This window comes from Mchenga conophoros, linkage group LG16 (genome assembly GCF_057382185.1).
Source record: "Mchenga conophoros isolate Kocher_MC1m ecotype Shallow Benthic linkage group LG16, M_conophoros_male_GT1.1, whole genome shotgun sequence".
Classification (NCBI taxonomy): domain Eukaryota; kingdom Metazoa; phylum Chordata; class Actinopteri; order Cichliformes; family Cichlidae; genus Mchenga; species Mchenga conophoros.
In genome coordinates, this window is record NC_140541.1 from 28,063,774 (window position 1) to 28,079,089 (window position 15,316).

Below are 15,316 nucleotides of genomic sequence, written 5' to 3' on the forward strand. Positions count from 1 at the left end.
AATAATATTCATAAGAAATATTCTTGCATTGGACACAAACCTGCACCTCAGATCCAAATCCTGGTTTTCAGAAATTTTGCTCAAGAATACATCCAGTTTTAAATATTTATATCCACGAGCAGTACTAAACTTTGAAATTCTATTTTTAAAAAGTTTTTAAAGATTTTAAGATGTAATATTAAAAGGTTTATCAAAAAAACCCCATAATTTTAGGTAGAAAATTAGTTATGCTCAAGAATTATTGATGTTTTTCAATGACAGATTGAATGACTGAAATACAAAATGAGCTCAATGAATGACCTCTCATTGTCTGTATTTCAGGGAGGTAAAATCCCTATTCGGTGGACTGCTCCAGAGGCTATCGCCTACAGGAAGTTTACATCTGCCAGTGATGCTTGGAGTTATGGCATTGTGCTATGGGAGGTGATGTCATATGGGGAACGACCATACTGGGAGATGTCCAATCAGGATGTAAGTTCTATTTATTTGCAAAGTTGCATTCCTTTAATAGCTACACATGCACATCTGCAGGGCTACCACCTTTGCACATCTGAATAATTTCTGTATCTCATCTGAGATACAGAAAGACATACTCTAGTAAAGTATTCTTACAAAACTGAGAAAAAAATCACTTACTATTACAATGTATTTTGTTTTGAATATTATCTGCCTTTTTTCAAATGCTGTCCGTGTTGTTCCTCATAAAGGTAATAAAGGCTGTAGATGAAGGTTACCGACTGCCCCCACCCATGGACTGCCCTGCCACTCTCTACCAGCTCATGTTGGACTGCTGGCAAAAAGAGAGGAACAATCGACCCAAGTTTGAGCAGATAGTTAGCATCCTGGATAAACTCATCCGCAACCCCAGTAGCCTCAAAATCACAGCGAACACCACATCCAGGTATCAAAGCTATCTTACGTGTATTTGTTTTCATTATTATTTTTAGGTGCTTGTCACTTGCATATATAAAACTTTACACTTAAGAAAATACGAAAAGAAAAACCCAGAACTGGTGGTCAAAACCATGCAAGGCTGGTGAATGTCTCTTAGTCTTGAATGGTTTCTAAGTTGTTCTTTTTTTCTCTTCTTCTTTTAATTTTATTGCCATGTACTAGACAATCCAGTACTGTATTTTAGGTCATATAAAGTTCTGGCTGGTGATCACTAGATATATTATCAGCATATTTATGAAAGTTCTACTTCTCAATAACATAATTTAACATTTTTAATGTCATGAAAATTTGGGATGGGGAAGTTTCTTTCACTTGTTTTACCACCTGTACACAAAGGAGCTCAATATAAACACCGCCTATTTTTTCTGCTTGTAAGATTTAAATGCAAATTAGCACCACTAGAAAATGTATCAGATCTCTTTTCTGATATTTTTACAAATGTTATCTTATTTGTTTCTCACATTACTTTCTTTTTTGCCCTTGTTAATGCTTTGTTCCTTGCCTTTATTGAATCAGTCATTTTCTCCCAGGGGTGTGTGGGTAAGCAGGGCAAGATACACTTGTCAGTCCTGGGCAAGAAGGAATACAGGCATTGGGTCTGCAGCAGACGGCCATGGTATTATGTAGATGTCAAAGCTAGTAACATTGACTAATGATTTCTTAAGAAAGTGAAAATAGGTCCCTTGGAGTTTGCACGTAATTTTCCTGATTGGCTTTTAACACTGGGTGAGCACAGGCTGGCCGACAGAGGCTGGTGCGTTGATTTATGAGAACTCTCTGTGCGTATGTGTGTATGTGTGTGGTGGCGGCGGCAGTTGCACAGCGGGAGCAGCTGCACTCAGCTCCACACACCTCGTTTGTCTCAGGGCTGTCCTGGCTTGCTAATGCAATACCCCCTCCTCCACAAAGCCCAGAACAAAGCCTGTGAACCAAGTAGAGCATCTGGAAACTTCGAGGGTGGGACCTGGTCAGTTTACTCTTCCTGCATATGGATGATGAGAGAGTCAGAAGGCCAAGGTTGACTGTCAGGGGCTAATTATGGGCCAACTGGTGTCCAGTAGAGGTTAGCAGCCATTGGGTATCTGACTTAACTTTCAGGGTGTCTAAATTACGTGAGATTGCTGCAATCGCACTTTCTAAATCAAAGATAGTTTTTTTTCTGCACAACAAAGCATGCCAATGGCTGCTTACAGTATTACCTTTAAATACATAACACTCAAAGTTTTATCAAATCTAAAATATTTATATAGAGAATATCTCAAATATCAACCTTTATCCAGAGAGGCCAGGAACATAGGTTGGATAAAAGGACTTGGGAAGCAACAAGGATTGGTGCCTGGTCTATGCTTGGCAATTGCAATGGGCAAACATTCACCTGTGAATGGAAACCGCCTGATAGTAGAAAAGAACACAGGCATTTATCACAGAGAGGTATATGTTGATGAGAATATCTAAAAAGTCACAAGTATGAAAAACTGGATAGAAGTTAAATAGAATAGTTTTATAATGAGCAATACTTCAATTCAGTTACCAAAAATTCTTAAACTGTTAGCTCAGACACTACCAAAACTTCAGAGTGAAAATAAATTGAACAAAGAATTCGGAGCACAGTCACGTATTGTTGCTGAAATCAAATCAAAATGTCAGTTTAGCTTTCCTCAGCCCACCAGAGTACTGGTTAAAACTACATGATATCATCCAATTTGGCAGTGGCAGCAAAGGGCTGCACCTGAAAGGGCTAATATTACCCCTAAATATCAGTCTAAACTGTCCTTGAATTGCCTTGGAGCTGTCACGCTGAAAGGTAATTTCATTCCCTTTTTTGTGAGCTCAAAAATCAGAAGATTATTTGGAGATTAAAACAAGGAGTACAGAACAAAAGATGAAAAAAGGGAATATATAACCCGACTCCCTTTCTCTCTGATGTAGTCATATTTTCATCTATATTTTCAAGTGGGTGTTTTCTGCTTTGCTATATAGTATTAAGTAGACATTATACCCCCCCGCCCCAAACCCCAAGTCTCAGACAGATGCTTTTTTTATGATTTTCCAATTCATCACATCTCTCTGTTTCCTCACCAATCATCGTGTCTCTTGAGCTGCAACAAGATGTTGCTGAAAATGTAACAACAAAGGAAACGTTGAAAATGATAAGGGAGATGAATAAAGGTCATCTCCAGTTTACCTCTCAGTGGAGACAGCAGAAGGGAAAAAATGAGACAAAAAGAGGAAAAAAGATCAAAGATAGAAAGAAAAAGGGGTGTAGGAGGGGAGGGAAGAAGATCAATAATCCTGAAAAAAGAATTTTTTTTTATAGCCCAAAACTTTAAACAGAAGATAGTTATCTTTTATATGTCTTAATTGATTTTTCCTGATTTGTTTTCTAGCAAATATCAGCAAAAACCTCTATTGATTCCTCTTCCTCTTTTTTCAAAAAGAAGTAACACATATTTAAAATATTTTTTAAATGGGTTTCTACTGTCAGAAGATTCACATATTACTTTATTTTTGTGCTCATGCAAACCACCCCCTCCATCTAGCCCTCAATTCCCTCCTTTGCAGACAAACCATCTTTCCAGGGGGTCCTGGGGGCCCTCAGCATTTTGACAACCCTCTGATCTGGCAGGAAAAGACTCAATCACTGTAACAGCACCCACTCCACCACCTCAAGTGCATCTTTTTTTCTCCTTCTTTTTCTTCTTTTCTCCTGTCACCACTTGGGATACCATCTCAATAATCTCAATGTGCCTAATATTTTGTTGGCTTAGTGTGCTGTTTCTGACACCATTAATTATATTATATTGATTTCATTAAAGAAAATCAAATCAATAAAATACATTTTAATTAGAGCAGGTGACGAAAGCACGTAACATATTATATGAAATTAAACCTTTTTTTTTTTGTAGGTACACAAACCCTGGCACATTTAGAGTGGCTTTAAACTTCCTTGCCAATTTCCAAGTCAATTAGGCAGAGGTGGACTTTCTGGTATTCTAATGAGTTTGTTTACAGTGCTATAAATAGTTTTCCCCAAGGGAGCGCTATCTGTTTTTTTTGTTGTTCTTTTTTTTTTGACCTGCTTTGCTGTATTCCCTTGAGTGCCGTACATATCTTGGTACAGGTGTATTTATCTGATCTTTGTGACAAATGCAGTGTGTCCTTCATTTTTGGAACCCAGTTTTAGATGATACTCAGAAAATCAAAATGAAAATGCACAGTGTGCTACTAGTGGATTGATTATTGTGTTATGAGCTGTAGTTTGACCTGATATGGTTTGGCTTTGTTTCCCGTTCGCTGCACTAATGTGCTCAGGTTTCACAGTAGCTGAGGGAATCACATTTGTATAAACATGAGTTGCGGTATCTGAAAGTCGCCATTAATAAAGCACATTGTTTCCTTGGGCCCTCTGCACTCTCCAGCTCTAATGTACCTTTACTCTCTGTAAGTCTTTTTACCCATCATTGTTCCTTAGCCCCCCCTCCCTTTGGCAAACATCAATCAGAGCTAGTCACAACAGTGCCTGCAGTTTTTCCCTACACCCTCTACAGTTGACTGAGCATTTTAAAGCCCAACGCAGAGCATTTAATATGATTTGATCCAATTGAAACCATCAAGTCTAATCAAATCTAATGTTACGTTCTGCTGCATGGTACATCTGCTACAGGAAATAATGATGGAATTAGCCAGAAACATTGCTAGCTCAAAATAATAAAAAAGGACAGTGAAGCAATGACTGCTGATGATAGCATGAACAATGAACAAAGGCTGATGTCTGTTGTGAAAATGCAGTTGCCAAACTGTTTCTGAGACCGTAAAGCATGCAGACCATTTTGCACACACACTCTGACATGTCTGACATGCTTCAGACTCTGTAAATGGTGCAATAGTGTATGCTTGAAAAGACAATATACATAGTTGTAGGACTAGTTCACTATGACATCAGCTGGCTGTAGATAAAACAGAAACTGTGATACCTGGTGGTGTTTATTCTCCTGTTTTCCTTAAACTACAGTATGCTGTGAACTCTAATGACATCTGGGACACGAAAATCTTACAAGTGGTTCATCATCACTTATTGATATGTTTGCTTCTCCCTTGACTATTCTTCTCCTCTCTGTCAGGCCAGCCAACTTGTTGTTGGACAGAAGCAGTTCAGAGGTTCCCTCAGTGGGAACAATGGGCGACTGGATGGATGGAATGAGGACCTTGCCCTGCAAGGAGGCCTTCTCTGGGGTCAGCTACAGCTCCTGTGACACACTGGCCAAAACCTCCACAGAGTAAGGCAACAACACACAGAGACACACACATTAGGCTTCTTTGCCTATTCATGTCAGCAGTGTTTACAGGGCCCAAGTATCAGAGGTAAGGCCCAGGAATTTGAAGAGACTCTTGGTGAAGAACAAGCACACACATTCTCTTGTTCTCACTAAGTAAAGAAAGCTATAGAGCCATTACTAAAGGTGTCCAGATGAGACTCATGGTAACTCATAAAGACAGGTCTTTAGCTATGCTTTCAATGCTGCAAGTATGACCAGAGGGGAAGGTGAGAGCATTGAAAGAAAGAGAAAAAAAAAGAGAAACCAAAAAAAAAGAGAAAGAGGGTAGAAGAGTTGTGAGTTCCATGAGGGAAAGGGAATAAGAGAGACGCTATTGAGAGAGAGAATGAAAGGGGAGATTTGACAAGATAGCGAGAGGGGCCTTTGAAAGAGAAAATGAAGGCATAGCTGTCAAGTAGGTGTGCAAAGACATGGCATTCTCTGTGCTGTAAAGCATTAAAATGCAAAGAATAGAGCAAGGATAGATTGCTAGAAAATTATTTGGCAGCCACATCCAGAGAAATCACAACTGGCGAGCACACAATATAGGACCTACAGTATGTTCACTTGGTAAGAAAGTAGGTCCTACAGTGTGTATTGTTGTTCGGTCCCTTTCTTTCCCTCTCCCTGTCCTCCTTTTTCCTCGCTCTGTTGGCCTGCTGCTAGTTTAATTGATGTGGTATGTGACAGAGTAAATAATTGGACATTTCTAATCATTGTGATCAAAGCAGCCATTCTCTGCGTTGATAGCAGTTGCGGGGGCAATTGGGGACTGGTGGTCAGTACTACAAGCAGTTGTAACTCAATAACTGTACAAAGCAGGGAGTCATTAACTGTGTTGGGCTTAATATGCTGGAAAGAAGGATTGTGTGTTGTGCATGAGTTTAAACTATGTTAAATTGGTTGGAGCTGATATTAAAAAAAGCTGTTGTTTAGCAGACCTCCTCACAGTGCCAACTGTAGACTTCATTGACTTGTAACTGGAACAGAATAGTTTTTCCTGGAAATATTATACGTAATGCTCTGTACTACCTTAAGACAAGCTCAAGTGTGTTTATTTTCCACACAGAGCGCTTAATTCTGAAATATATACTTTCAGCTTCCTGTAATTTTTATTATGGTTCTTTTCTTATGTAGGAGTACTACACAAAATGTTTTTTTCTCTTCTCTTATAAGTCACTATCCAATGTGACAAATGAATGTGTTTAATCTATGAAAAGGTTATCTTAAAATGTTGTATTTAGTGCACAGACTAGGTGGAAATCCACAATCAGTATTGACAAAATACATCAAAGACAAATTGCACTGAAGGAATCGTGCACTAAACATAATATATTGGTCTACAATGCCTTTTCAGTGGCTAGATGCTAAATTGGATCACCGCAGTATTAATCCACTGAAGGCTTCATCTAAGGCACCTAAGCTCAGCTACAAGGCAGAAGCCTTGGCTCAGACTATGAATTGCACTGTATAGATTTCTGTATTGATCTGTACAGTCTTAATCTAGTCCTTGATATTCAGCACAAGGCCTGGCAATGCTCTGACCTCAGAGGAACAGTTATCATACTCGGCCGCAGTGTGCTGAGTCATCTGTTGGAGTAATTGATTAATCCTTTTTCAAGAAGAGAAGATGGACTGACATATAAATACTGCATCATTTGGAGTATTTTTTTTACCTTTACACTGTCAATGTCAAAATGTTTTCAAATCATTTTAGGATCTTTTTTTTTTTTTTTTTTAGATTTTCTTTTACAATGTGATAGACACACACACAAAAAAAAATTAAATCAGCATACAATATAATCACAATCTATACACTTTATTTTTATTGCCCGTTAAAGAAAACATTCTCATTGCAGTGGCAGACAAGTCATCATTGGTGTCTTGTCTGCCACAGAGGTGAGATAAGCAGTTTGTGTTTATTCTTACAAAATGTGCTAATACCACCCATAACAATAATATCTAGTTTAATGTGTTAACATTGCTGGGCCTGGCTGTTTCTCAGTAGAGTGGTTCTGACGGAGGTCCATGTCACACAAGCCACTTGCCCAGAATGGGAGCCATCCATGGGGATCACCACTCTCTAACACCCAGCTCCACCCTACTCAAGCTCTGGATGGTGGGTGGAGGACCAAGGCCTAGGTCTAAGATCAATAACCTCCAGAACCACTGATGGGCTTTTACTTGTCTGACCTTTGAAGGGATAGTTAGTTTTTATTGAGTGGTAACTTCATCCCATTTTAGGCTGTAATTATAAAAAAAGAGTAAAATGCCACATGTTCTAAAACAGGGCTACTGATTTGGTGCTCAAAATACTAATACAGTGTAAATGTTGATTAGTATTGCACACATAATCAGCAGTAGATGCTGGTTTCAGCCTCTTTTGCATGCTAATGACCAGAAAACAGACCAAATAAAAAGCTTATAAATTAAAGATTAATTATTTATCTTTATTGTTGCAAAGGTAGATAGTTGTAAACCCAAGTATTGTGCCAACTTGACAACAGAATAATTTGTATAATCAACACTGAAGCAACTATCCCTTAAAATCGTCACACAAAGTAAGGCAGAATCTGTAATTTGGATCACTGTCAGTTTCTGGGTTTTCAAATTGTATCTGTATTTTTTTTAACTCTATTTCAAACTAAACTTTCTGCTTGCATATGGAAAATAAAACATTGTTTGTTTGTTTTTTTTAAAAAGCACTAAATGGCTGAAAGAGTTTCTTGCAGTAATGCCATAATCCCACTGCTTCTACTAATACAATACACTATTTAGGAGAAAGGAGTCCTAACATGTGCTGTGATTGCTGTGTGCTGTAAAATCAATACACTGTATACAGTGTAAACTGTAGGTTTACACTGTATAACACTCTTAACAACTGTATTCTAGTTAACTCAAGTGGTCTTTTCTTTGAATGCAAGTAACCAACCTTCTAAGAGCTTTTAAGAGTATTAACGCTTTAACAGAAGCACTTTATGAACCAGTGTCGTGTTCAACACATGTCCCTGTGCTGCTCCTCTCCACAAAATTAAGTGTACCTGTCAAAAAAATCCAGCTTAATGCAATGCAGAAGAGTAGTTCTGTTCTGCCACTGTGGCCCTTGTATTTTATTGTTTTCTACCCTGACAGGGTCATAATGGCAGCTGTCAGTGAAGCCTTCTGGGAAATGCAGTCCTTTGCAAATGACAGGCGCACAGCGAAGCGAAGGGAGCAACACTGGGAGCATGCCACTATTGTCACACGGATGTCATATTTACTATCACTAACGCACACGTTTCCATTTTTTTCCTTCCCATCTTTCTCTCTGTCTGATTTTGTCCCATTTATTTTTCAACCTCACTCTGCCCCTCTCTCCCCCTTTCTCGCTTTTCTTGCAAACCAGGGATCTAAAAAAGGTTGGAGTGACTATTGTAGGACCGCAGAAGAAGATAGTGAGCAGCTTGAAAGCCCTAGATTCTCACAACAAGAATGGCCCAGTACCTGTTTAAAAAAATGGACCCGACAAATGAAAACCACCAGAGACCTATCTGTTGGTCTGTGTTGACAGACTGTGTTTGCTAATTGCACTCTAACACAGTGGCTGCATATTCAGACTGAAAATGGCGGAAAAATATGGCATGATTCAAATGATGTCTTTCATTGATTCATTTGAAAGATGTCCCGGCAGAGAAGTGGAGAAGAGCTCAGTTCAGTTCTACCTGCTAGGTAACTGGCTGACTCAACCCTCTGCCCCTCTGTGCCCATGTTGAGTTGCCTTACAGACTAAGAGGGGGGTAGAGAGCAGAGAAAAGAGAAGAAGGTCAGAGAGACCTGATCAGGAAGACAAAGGAGAACTGTACTGGGATGCAGGGCAAGGACTGCATTAACATATAGCCGGACGTCTCCATGATTATGGCTTACCCACAGCACGCCCGAGAATCAGCCTGTAGTCCAAGGCAGTGAAACAACTGAAACACCTTGCCAAGAAGGGTACGACGGACAGCAGCAGCTGACCCACTTGTAGAGCCCTCCTGGAGTGAGGAAGTCTGAAGCGTGAGATTTTGTTGCAACTACCTTCATTTACCGTCTCTATCCATGTGAGATCTCAGCTGGAATGGACACACCGAGATGCTGACCGAGCCATTTTACTCTGTAGCTCTGATCTATAGCATTTGCATTCAGTAGACATGTCACTTAAAAGCAATAATGATATAATCAGTGGAATAATTTCATTGTATGGAAGCCATGAGTCTATCACATGTAAAATGTATTGAATGCTGTGCTTTAAAAATAACAGGGGCCATAAATCACTTCACCCACAGATTTTTCTTTATGGTGACATCTGTGTTCTGTGTGCTTATGAACAGATATTGTACAGTTTTAGTGCAGTTCTCTCTGTAACCCCTTTGTGTGAAATCTCAGGATGTATACTTCCTTATGTTTTCTCAAGCAAGGACAAACTGATGGGGAAAATGGAGCAAACTAGAACTGAGAATTCAGGTTAAGATACATGTGCAAGAAAAGGGAAAACAGAGAGATGATGATGAGAGACAACAAGTAAAATCAATGTCAGCCCTCTGCTACTGCTGCTGATGTATTGCAGAAGTGTAATATACTCAGAGCTCACGTTTCTTCTTTAAGGAAGACAAGTTAGCATCATCAAACTCTCACAACTCTCGTTTTCTTTCTAAAGAGTGTAATTTTTGCCTGTGTAAGATCGGTTTAGTAGGTTGAGATTAACACTGCCTATCTGAGGTTATAGTCCAGTAACTTAGGTTTGAATTCATAATTTATTAATAAAAGCCATTTAGGAGTTGTCATTTTGTTTGATTGGAAAAATTTGTGTAAAAAATAGTTTGTTATATTGTAAAATTAACTTTAACCGATTATTTTTGGTGTGTTTAATGCAAAAAAAAAGTTGAGTGCCTCCTGTAGTTGGACTTGGTTTTGGTTTGACGTCAAGAAAGTCTTGGCCTTCTTTCTCTGTTCTCTTTGGGATATAGAGTTGGTTATTACCTAAACTAACTAGATTTTGCCCTGGAAGAGATGCAGCATATCTAATAGATGATTGCTTTCTGAGATAGTATCCAAGTGCGTCATATCTCCAGTATGGGCTTTCCTAAAAGCACCTTAGAAGACCTTTGTACAGTGAAGTACTTTACGATGCTAGTCTCCTGCTTTGATGTCACCCAGTCAATCCCTCAGTGCAACATGTACCCAGATTTTTTTAACTGGCACTTTGGTACTTTGTGCTTTTGGTTGGGTAATATGTAACAAGAAGGATGCAATATTTAAGTTTCTTCAAGCACTTAGTACGCAGTATTGCAGCACTTTGAAATTAAATGTTATTGCCTTGGCGCTAGATTAAACTTGTCTAACAGACGGGGTGATTTTGGTGCTTTTGGGAAACCCAGCCTTGGTCAGTCTGTCAGTCCTGTCTTCTTTTCTTTGGTCTACCTGTGGATGCTACTGTTGCTGCTATGTGTTTTAATTAGCATGTACATAATGTAAACCATTGTTATTATGGCAACTAGCACTACAGATCCCACTATATGTACATGTCCATCCCTTTTTTGTACAAATGTTTGTATGTATAAAAGCCTGAATAAAAATTGTGCAACATTTTTAATTAAAAAAAAGAGAAAAAGCATTTGTATTTTATTTTATCTTGTTTTGAATTATATTTGTCAGCTTTGTTTTTTTTTCTACAATAAAAAGGCAATTATGATTACGTTATTTATTTGTTAACATTATACAGTGCATTGTTCGTTTTTTGGGAGGGTGGGGGGAGGGGCGTAGAGTAAATACTGTGTCAATGCTGTCTGTGTTTTGGTTCTAGACTTACTTTATAAAAATGACACAGCTGAGAGAGCAATACTGTTATGAGCCCTATATCCAGATTCCTAAATTTATGTTTCAAGTCTGATTCGAGTGTCTGTGTGAGAGTTTATGTGTGGAAATGTAGATCGCCTTGTCTACTAATGTAAAATGATTTGTAGTGGAAACATTTATATTTTTATAATAAATATTCTCAAAATATTTTCCAAAAAACGGATGATGACAGACCTGCTCCTGTGTTTTTTTATTTGATCATGTCGTAGTCATGCAGGCCGACAATTTTTATTACGAGCGCATGATTCACATGTTAAATAGATCACAAGTGGAAGTTGTTGTTTTTTTAATCTAAAACATTATTAAATGTCTTTCTTTTTTATAATTTTACACCCAAGAGAATTTTTTAATAAGAATTCAAGCAATCCCAAAATTAACATTTGAAGTATATAGTCCAAATGATCACTGATAGGCACCATCAAAAACCGCACTCATGGAACTGGTAATAACAATGTAGGGTACTTTACAATAAGAAAATAACTGAACCTTCATTTTAAACTCTGTAGGTTTGTGAAATATAAATAAAAAACAGGTAATTTATCATGTAATTAAAATACACAGAATCAAAATTCCAAATGAAAGAAATGATTAGATCTTAGAGTTTAATGTTATTTTATTTAACTTGGTTTAGCTTGTTAGTTAAATAACCATTTCAATTTAGTTCTTATAACCATGATGTCCTATCTACCTCCCCTCACCCCAACTGGTTATGGCCCATAGCTGCCTGTCCCTGATCCTGGTTGTGCTGGAGGTTTCTTCCTGTTAAAGGGAGTTTTTCCCTCTCACTGTCGTCAAAGCACTTTCTGAAAGGGGATCGTGATTGTTTGGGTTTTTTCTGTCCTTTGTTCTTTGTATTATTGTAAGATCTTTACCTTACAACATAAAACGCCTTGAGACAACTATTGTTGTGATTTGGTGCAACATAAATAAAACAGAATTAAAGAGAGTACACGTGTGTCACATTAATTTTCAAGAAACTTTCTTTAACTGCTGGAATGAGTTCAACATGATGTTATAAGAACATATTTTACCAGCAGGTGGGGTATCAGGATGAATAATACCTTTATTGGAATGGTTAACGAATAAATCAGTTTCAAAACTATGACTGATTGATTGCAATTGATTTAAAAAAAGACACACAGATATATGCAAACATGCCTCTGCCACTTAAATAGGAATCTCAGATTGATAAAACAAGCCAGCAATTTTGTAATTATTCATATTCTGTCTTTGATGTCTACCTATAAACACTTACCAGGATAAAAGAATAACTCCATGTGTGTATATTAAACAAAGTATTAAGATTCCAAAATTCCCCAAACTAAACCAAATGATGTATTTTTCCCATTGTATCAATGCACACCAACTTTTTAAATAAACAACTTTTAAAAAGCTTACATTTAACATTGAAACATTTTGTCATTAATTTGTAGTAATCTGTCTTTTACTAACATCCTGTCTGTTATAGGTTTGTCACAAGACACATTCCAAACCACTTATTACTCTACTCATCCATGCTGGACCCAGCTCTTCCACATCCTCCACATCTGTTAACCAGCTTCCCACCTCTGCCTCTGTTTTTAATCTCTTCCACTCTCCTCCTTGTGTCCACAGCCACATCTAATAAAGCATTTTGCTTCCGATCATCCATGGTTAAAGTTGATTTGTTTCATGACTTTAATGCGGAAGATCTGTGTTTTCTCTCTATTTTTTCCTCACTGGGAGGAGATGAGATGTGTCAGAGAGGGGAAAGAGTGATGGTTGCTCTGCTCAGTGTTGAATGCTGACATTATCCAGATGGTCCCAGGCAGATGTGCACAGTGAAATAAGAGGACATTGCCCTCCTCAAACAATGAACACAGTATGCTTGACACCGCCACCAATTTTTCTCTTGTTTTTTATCTGGAAGACCTTTGTGGCACTGAAATTGCAAGGGTGATGAGAAAAAACAGAGGGAGAATGAAAGTGGGGGAGGTACAGAGAGTGAATGTTAACAGATTATGAAGCCACAGACCAGAGGATAGAAGGAAGGTGTGCTAAACACATGATGCCGGTGGTAGTTCTGCCTAAGCAGATAAGAACTTTTCAAACAACGGCATACTATCACGGAATAATGCAAGAGAAGATTAGCCAACAGTATTCATCACCCTGCTTGGCAGATACAGAAAGCACGGTTCCAGTTGGAGAGTAATGATAATGAGAAAACAGAGTCATGATGTGTAAAATGAATTTCTCACTTTGAGCAGGGGTAACATGCAATCATGAAAAATACAGCTTTACAGTAACATACTGGTCCTCTTTCTAGGATCTGCCAAACACCACTGTTTCCGTTTGGCCTCAGACATTTCAGAACAGTCAATGAAACTGTTATTGCTGTGGTTTTCAAATCATCTCCCCAACCCTGTGTGTTAGACACCAGGACAATGAAGAACAATAAAAAAAATGTTTTATGTTGACTTGAGGCCAGTGTTTTTAATCTGGTGTCAGTCATTTTTCCATCATCTTCAAGGGTCCGTAGTTTGTGTTTAGATTTTCTGCTGAAGTTGTGGTTAATTCTTGAAACTTGTTGGTGTACACATCCTGTGGAGCTTTTGTAGCCACATAAATACAGCTGATGGAAATTAACCTGATTCTTATGGAGAACGAGTCCTATCCTCCCCATGTAGAGATATCTCCTTCCTTTGAACCCTGTTCTGTGGCCTACCCTCATCGCTCTGTCTCCCCTATCTTCCCTTTTGGTCTTTGGTAAAAACAGGTCTCCAGCTGTGTGCAGCTGCTTTACAGGGCCTGACGACATGTTGCAAACTTCTGTTGCTCTGGTGAGCCAGTTCTGCTGTGAGGATGACATCCTTGTAACTTTACTTCCCGGATTTAAACTTCACTGAAAAGGAACCAGGGTGTCATGTGTTAATTATCTTTGTTTCACACCAGGTTTATCTGTCTGCAGCAGCATATTATGAATAAATACAAGCTGTGTACCTCCAGTGTTCTTCAGAATGTGCAAGAGCACACACAGAGCGGGGCAGTGCTGACACAACGGAAATCTTATATGAAAACATATACACTGCAGGGACCACTAAGCTGTCACACACGTACCGGTGCACACATTCAAAGATACTGTAGATGGATGTTTGTTGGTGGCTTTGTAATGTCTGTGTTCTCTATGGAACCTAAACACATCCTAACTCTTCAATCATTTTATTACCACATTCTGCGCTATCATCACAGCACACACTAACACACAGGTCCCAGGACTACAGTGCTCAGACTGCTTCTGTCATTTTAACAAATGGCACCATCACAAAGGGAAGTGAAGCTATCATCACAGCCTCTACACCACTACTGGATATTTGTCTTTTTTTAAGTGGAAACTACAAGTAGGTGTGCTTTTTGATCAACTTGGGCCCCAGGTGGAATCACTGTCACTGAGTCGTCTCAAATGAAATGACCTCGAAAAACTTTTTGTTGTGTTGTTTGATTGAGTGCATTCTCAGCGCAAACCCTGTCTTATGATTTCTTTTTGGATTAACGTTAACATTTTAATGTTTGTATATGGTTTGATTTTTTGATTTCAAATGTTAGAATAGTTCTCCAAAAGGATTATTTATGCGGGTGAAAGCCAATTTAAAAATGTGTTCTTTATAGACCTGAATTTATACCTACATTAGAACTACATTAACCTCTTAAGCCCCAAGCCTACCTGATCTCCTGCCTTTTGCCCCCATATCAGTGGGCGTTGGGGCTTAAGAAGTTAAAATAGTGTTTTTGTAAATAACTGCATGAATACGCTTACCAGTTACTTTGTTAGGTATGGCTGTTCAGCTGCCCGTTAACACACGTATTTGATTAGCCAGTCACATGGCAGCAGCTCAATTCATGTTCAAAACAACCTCTTGAAGTTTAGATTACGCATCAGAATGGGCAAGTAAGATTATTTAACTGACTTTGAATTGGACATGATTGTTGGTGCAGGGCAAGCTGGTATTTCAGAAACTACTGATCAGCTGGGATTTTCTCACCCTACCATCTCTAGGGTTTAGAGAGAACAGTCTGAGAAAGACAAAATTTGTAGTGAGGGCAGTTCTCTGGGTGAAAATGCCCTGTTGAAAGTGAAAGTCGGAGGAGAATGTCCTGCCTGCTTTGAACACTTAGGAAGGCAAGAATATCTCAAA

The 15,316-nt window shown here is 38.6% G+C and overlaps 1 protein-coding gene across 3 annotated transcripts in view; it reads left to right on the forward strand.

The window, feature by feature from the left end:
* The window catches only part of epha3 (eph receptor A3), a 93,333-nt gene extending 82,030 nt beyond the window's left edge, over positions 1-11,303 (forward strand). For 2 of the 3 annotated variants that reach the window (XM_085249371.1, XM_085249370.1), the window contains exons 14-17: positions 322-471; positions 708-901; positions 5,076-5,231; positions 8,656-11,303. In XM_085249371.1, the coding sequence (XP_085105497.1) occupies positions 322-471; positions 708-901; positions 5,076-5,231; positions 8,656-8,761 (606 nt within the window). In that variant the 3' untranslated portion in view covers positions 8,762-11,303. Of the gene's footprint in view, positions 1-321; positions 472-707; positions 902-5,075; positions 5,232-7,275; positions 7,390-8,655 lie in introns of all 3 variants that reach the window. The other variant, XM_085249372.1, reaches the window with a different exon arrangement.
* Positions 11,304-15,316: the final 4,013 nt, after the last annotated feature.